Source organism: Ipomoea triloba, chromosome 4 (assembly GCF_003576645.1).
Source record: "Ipomoea triloba cultivar NCNSP0323 chromosome 4, ASM357664v1".
NCBI lineage: Eukaryota > Viridiplantae > Streptophyta > Magnoliopsida > Solanales > Convolvulaceae > Ipomoea > Ipomoea triloba.
The window spans coordinates 29,203,967-29,210,516 of NC_044919.1; the positions used below are offsets into that span (position 1 = coordinate 29,203,967).

The 6,550-nt window shown below is 32.8% G+C and overlaps 1 protein-coding gene across 1 annotated transcript in view; it reads right to left on the reverse strand.

Annotated features, from left to right (window-relative positions):
* Positions 1–5,862: 5,862 nt before the first annotated feature.
* The window catches only part of LOC116016119 (protein LIGHT-DEPENDENT SHORT HYPOCOTYLS 6-like), a 1,701-nt gene continuing 1,013 nt past the window's right edge, over positions 5,863–6,550 (reverse strand). Inside the window, exon 2 of the mRNA XM_031256283.1 lies at positions 5,863–6,546. Coding sequence (XP_031112143.1) covers positions 6,003–6,546 — 544 coding nt within the window. The 3' untranslated portion in view covers positions 5,863–6,002. The remainder of the gene's footprint in view (positions 6,547–6,550) is intronic.

The window sequence follows — 6,550 nt, forward strand, 5'->3', positions numbered from 1 at the left end:
ACAAAAAAAAAAAAAAAAAACGACGTAGTTTTGGACCCAGGTCCACATTGCAAGGTGGACCTGGGTCCACAGCATAATTTGCCTTTATATATAATGACTCAACTCCTAAGTCCTATTAGAACAAAGTTTGATGTGAGAAGTGTAAATAAATACTAGTCATCGATCTAGTATATCTAACAGTTGAATAATAAAGAAAATTAAAGAAAAATACATTAGAAAAAGATAATGTTGAATTCATAAATGTGTAAACTTTTAAAGTATTTGTATTTGTGAGATTGCCCCGTCCTTTTTTTTTCTTTTTATTTTATATATAGTCAGTGATCATTATAAATGAACGGCTCAAATTAATTCACATTTCTAAAGCAAAATTTAATTATTGTTTAATTCTGATTCTATATATAAACAAGACATATATGAATAAATATCTTAATTCAAATCACACATTGATATAACCGACACCATACAATTATGAGGCTAATTACAAATTTATAATCATTTGTGAATAATCATATGATCTCTAAACAAATGTGAAATTAATTATGAATTCTCCACCCAAGAGGAGGAAGAATCAATAGACAAATTGGAGGCAATAATCCATGATAGAGCCTAGAGTGTTAGGTAAAAAAGTGAATATTATAAAATAAATTTATCATAAGAACGTAAATTTAAGATAAGAACATAGATTTAGTCTTAATTACTTCTTTTTTTTTTGACCATTTCTACTTTTCTTCACTTATAATATAATTGTCATTATCACAAGATGATAAAACACTTGTTGGGTAGTATGAAAACATAGGTATGCTAGGTGGTAATATGATACGTTGCTTTCTTCTAGAAGGCGAGGACGTCACCAATAATTAAACGGCACCGTGGCTAGCTTACAGTATTGGAGCACTGATTAGCCTGCCTCATAATAATAGGTGAATATTGAATAACGATATGTTATTTAAATGTAAAGAGTTTAATATTTTTAAGGTCTATTTTGGATTGAATTTTACAAATAAAGTTTTAAAAAATGTTCATAATCTTTTGAAGAATATATCAAAGTCGTATGTTTGGTTGGAGATTGAAATAGAGGATTTAAGCGTGTGGCCTTTAAACTTTAAAGAAATAAGGTTAAGATATAAATTATATATACGTAGGCATTTGATCGTGGCAAGTAAAAACTTGTTAAGTCAATACTATGTTTAATTTGATATATTCATCAACAAATAAATTTTTGTGCTAATCAGATGGCCGCACTTTTTGGTGATCTTAACATCAAGTGATTAAGCTAGATCCAAATTTACATGGTAATAATTTCATAATTTTTCATGATAGTACATGTGTATATATTAGCATAATATGCACATTTTTCTCATGCATGTAATAGTGTAAGTTTTGTCACAATTTAAGTATTACTTAACAATTTTTCTAAAATAAAGACTCTAACTAGACCACAAAAACTAGCTAGTTCAATAGTGCATGTAAGTTTTGTCACAATTTAAGTATCATTTTACATTTTTTTGGATTGTAGTGATCAATAATCCCTGTGATATACGTACTGAATGTTCACAAATCACAATTGAGTATGTAAATCGTGAACATTCAATATATAAATTGTAAACATTTAGTATGTATAGTAAATTCTTTATTTTGAACCCGAGTCCACAGAATAATTTGTCATTATGTATAACATACATATTTTCAAGTTTATATTAAAATATAAATATAGCCCATAGAGGTAACATGCTTCATGACTAATGCACCAACATTATTATACATTTTAAGAGAAGCATATATAATTCCATTACATTATATTATTCATCATTATAACCTGCATGCCCATTCCCCGTCTTATACGTTCCTTGAATTGTAGTGAAATCAATAATCCCTGGCTTCCACTTGCAAGGAATAATTAGGTAGTAGATTGTAGCCAAGGGACATGCATTAATTATTTTATTTAGTATATGTATTGCTCTACTGCGACACCAATATGCACCATAACTCTGATCTATTATCAAATAATTTGTCTTTGGTATCCAGTAGATGTGTTCTTCAATATAAATGATGCATATAGTATCAGGTATTGTTACGATTCAATACGAAATAAATAAAATATATACCGTTGATAGGATTGTACAGTAAATCTGATCCAATAACTCAAATAATAAAAGTCTTAGTTGAGAAAGTAGTTATGGACAGATACTGTATTGTAACAGAGTTAGTAGTACCCAAAAAAATTTAATGATAAAAAAAAGTCACAAAAGGAGCTTCTCATAAATCATAATGGCCTTGTTTGGTAAAATAGAGGTTAGCTGTTTGGATTAAAATGTATGATTACTTGATAACATTAGCTTATTGTGGAAAAGTGTTTGATAAATTAGTTGTTACCTGATAACTGTTTGATATAAAAAATAAATAAAAATTGATGAAGACCCAGATCTTTGATGAAGCTTTAATTAAGCTTCCTGAAGGAACATAACTTCCTAGTTATGAAACAGTCTGTGATTCAAGTTTTCTATAGCATAGTTAGAAAAGTTGTTTATATGTATGTGGCTGTAAGGAATGGTTTACCATTTCATTGGTCGTTGTTGATATAAACATTTTATGTTATGAATTAATGGAATAGTTACATTTACCTTAAAAAATAGAACTACTTGTAACTGTATGTAGTAGTGCTTATATCGTCGCATCATATAATCTAGCTCGTAAATTTACATAACTCTATACTTTTATTTTAATCTAGTTTATGCTATAACTCAAACTTTTACCTGGGTCATTTATTTTCGTTTTTCCAAGTTAATGTAACACGGATGTACGTCCTTAATAAACAAACATCGTCATTCACTCCAATTCTTTTCCTAGTTTTCTGTAATTTTCTGTCAAAAACCTTTTTTACAGCTCTCCCTGCTTTATGCTAGGGTTTGGTGACTTTGGTCACCAGCACTCAGCTTTTTACTTTTGTTTTTTAACGACTTTGCTTCTTTTGCTGTCAAAATCACCTCTGCAGAGTTTCAGATCACTTTTCTGCCTCAGCTCTCCACTACAACATGCACTGATGCACCAAATATCACCTGATGATCAGATTAGATTTTCATTTTTATTTTGCATGTAACGGTTTAATCATATTTTAATCAAATAAAAATTCAATTTAATTATATACTTTATTAGAAAATTTATAAGATGTGGACGAGTGTAACCTTAACTATCAAATGACAACAATGACGTAAACTAACCTAAATTGTTCATAGTTACATTGATTAGCTCAAACTAAGAAAATCAATAGACAGTTGTCAATTGTCATTGAAGGTTTAACTTATAATTTGTAGTTATCAAGTCAACTGTTCAACTAACTTAATTTGAGGTTACCCTCAATTAATAACTTAACTTTGTTTGTAACCGCATGATGCAAGATTCAATCAATTAATCTCCTCAATCAAATCAGCAAATAGTAGCTATAAATTTTTGCTAATAGATCAAATATATGAGTGCGGGCGTATTTATATGTATACATATATATGGCCTGTATTTGGTCCTGTGTTGTAACGTAACGTGGCAAGGAAAATGGGGGACTTTGTTGATCATTGGTGGTGACGGATAAGATAAAGAAAGGAAAATTGCAATAATGATGACACCAAATTCGCAACCAAATATATATATATATATACGTTGCAACATCACCAAGAAAATGAGTTGATTATTTTGTTCTTTCTTGGTGAAAGCGACCATTCATATATACTCACACGCATACTACATTGGATCCCTAATACGCATTCAAGTATGTCGATCTATAAGCAAGTTGTCCAAAAAGGACCGATTGAACGGGTAAAACATAATTATTGTGCATAAATATCATGCATGATATATAGTACAAGGTTTTTCTAGTATGATTTATTTTTTTCTGATTTTTTTATGGGTATTACACAAAATAATCTTACCCAGAAAGAATATGTCTATAAAACTATAAAAATAAGTAGAATATAACTCTCGTATTTAAAGATGATGAGTTTAATTCTTGTAAATACCAGATCATTTTACCTTTATTAAATTACCGAGTAATCTGTATGTTTGGCTAACCTTATATATAGTCCGGCGAAAGGTTCAAGTTCGTGTGTGTGTATACATATTTAATTTGTTATAAATTTTATTGGAAAAAAAAATGAAGTCATCTGTCAAAGACCAAGAACAACACAACAACGGCACTCTGATCTCTGGCAGATATATCATACAATTAATTACATGAAGATAGATGCAACCAAGTTTTGAAATAAAATAATGATGAATAATTTTCTTGGGTAATTATTATTATTATTATTTTAGGTGACAAAGAAAGCACGGATGTTATACATTAAGTAAAACAAATTCTTATTATGTAATAGTCAATTAACCATCAAATCGCACTAGAAACATGCTACATATACACTAAGTTCAACCCAGAAGGTGTTGACCAAAATCGAACTCTTGATCGTCGTCTAGTACAAGAATAATGCTCCATCAACTCTGCTTTATTATTATTTACATTAAAAACATATTTTTGGTTTTGGTGGTGTATTATTGGTGGGTACAGTGTGTCCTATTATCACAAGGATATGATAATTTACAAATAGTACTTGAATATACAAATCAATGGAATGGAAGCAACGGTTGGCCATCAGTCGTTTTCGCACTGATGTTAGTGGGTTAGTACTCCTAGCTATATATATACAATAATTCAATAATTAATTAATTATAATTTTAAAAAGACAATTTAATTAACGTAGAATTAATCCTTTTTATGAGGTTGTCTGCATATTTTATGTTGCTGTTTATTATATACTAGATTACACCCAGAAACAACATTTTAGCCACAGCAGCATCGTATCAGATTTGATTTCATTTATTAATTAACCTTTTCAACCATATTGTTATTATACTGTTAATTTATTTAGTAGAGATTTAATTTCACCCAGGCACACCTTCATATAACGATGGCGGGCTTTAAACTTAGCTCTTCAGAGTTCAACCCAACAATTTAGCTATGCCAAAAATAATAGTGATGTGTAATTTTGTTTTTTTTTTTTAAATACTTAAATAGCATCGCTACCAAATACACGTTGATTGTGCGTTGTTAGACTTAGCCCTTCTGGCCTTTAATTTGTCCAACCATATGAAGATTGCATATATATGTACATATATACATAGTAGGTTGTAACATGCGATGTCTGATGGAGTTGAAGAATGCGCACGTGTGCATAACAAGTAGAACATCAGATCAGATATAAGAGGACTGGCACTAAAGTAGAGCCCCTGGAGGGAGACCAGAATCCTCCAACCAAACAATGGGGACCAGATCAGTTCAATACATACATACATGATATATATTTGCATACATGCATTTTGCTGCAGGCTACTCTACGTTGGGTTGTTAACATGTTTTGATAGTTGTTAATATTTCTTATTGATTTACGAGAAAACTTGTAGGCGTTATTCAAATTTGTGTTTTCAGTGAAATTTACCTTGTGACTATAACAGTCAAAGGACCTTTGAGTGAAACTTACATTATAATCTGTCAAAAGACCATAAGGAAGTGAATTACCTTAACTTAGCCCATAGTTGTTCAGCTCGGACCCAAATAGGCCGTTCATATAAAGAGTTGAAACGTATTCAGATGCTTGAACCATAGAAAACTAGTAATAACACACTATAATAATTAACCCAAAATTTTAATGAAATGCAGGTTTGATCCAAATCTGGAAAACTCACAGTTTCAGACCATCCAAAATTGGTCAGAAAATTAGGGTTTTTGTCCGAAAAGATCATTTCGTCTTGGATTATTCGAACCACTATCTGACCACATGCATGAGAAAATCTTGATATGACAATGTAAATCAAGAATTTAAGTAAGAAAGATTTTTGTTTTTGTTTGATTAAGAATAAATATAAAAGCCTCTCATAATTCACAATTAGGAGAGATAGAATAATATATGTAACTGAAGTTTAAAAATTAATTAATTAATTAGTTACTACGGATAGAGTAAAATCTAAGTAGTACTACTATACTCTGTCGTTGTTGTTGTAGTAACTGGCTTGCCGACAGTATCGCCACCGCTGCCGCCACTACCGACGGATCCAATTTCGGCTGCGCCACCACTACTGGCCGCAGCAGCGGCAGCGGCGGCGGCGGCAGTGGGCCTTTTCCGCTTCTTCTTCTCGTACGGTATTCCCCTAGCCTTGGCCTGGCTTTCTCGAACCTCCCGTAAGTAAATCCTTACGGCTCTAGCGCCGAAGGGGTTGGACTCGGGGCGGCCGCCGTTCTCCTCGTACGCGGCTCTCAGGCGGCCGATGAGCGCGTCGAGGCTGCCCCACGCTTGCTTCTGCGGGCAGGCGCATGGGGCCGGCGGGTTGGGGTGTCCGAAATACGGGCACCCGATCACGTGCACCTTCGTCTTCCCGAACTGGTCCAGGTACTTGAGGAACTCGATCACGTGCGCGCCGCTGCACCGCGCCAGCGTCAACGGCGGCTTGTGGTTCCGCAGATACTGCAGGAACGTGTTCCAGTCTCGCCTCTTCTGCGACTCGTACCGGCTCG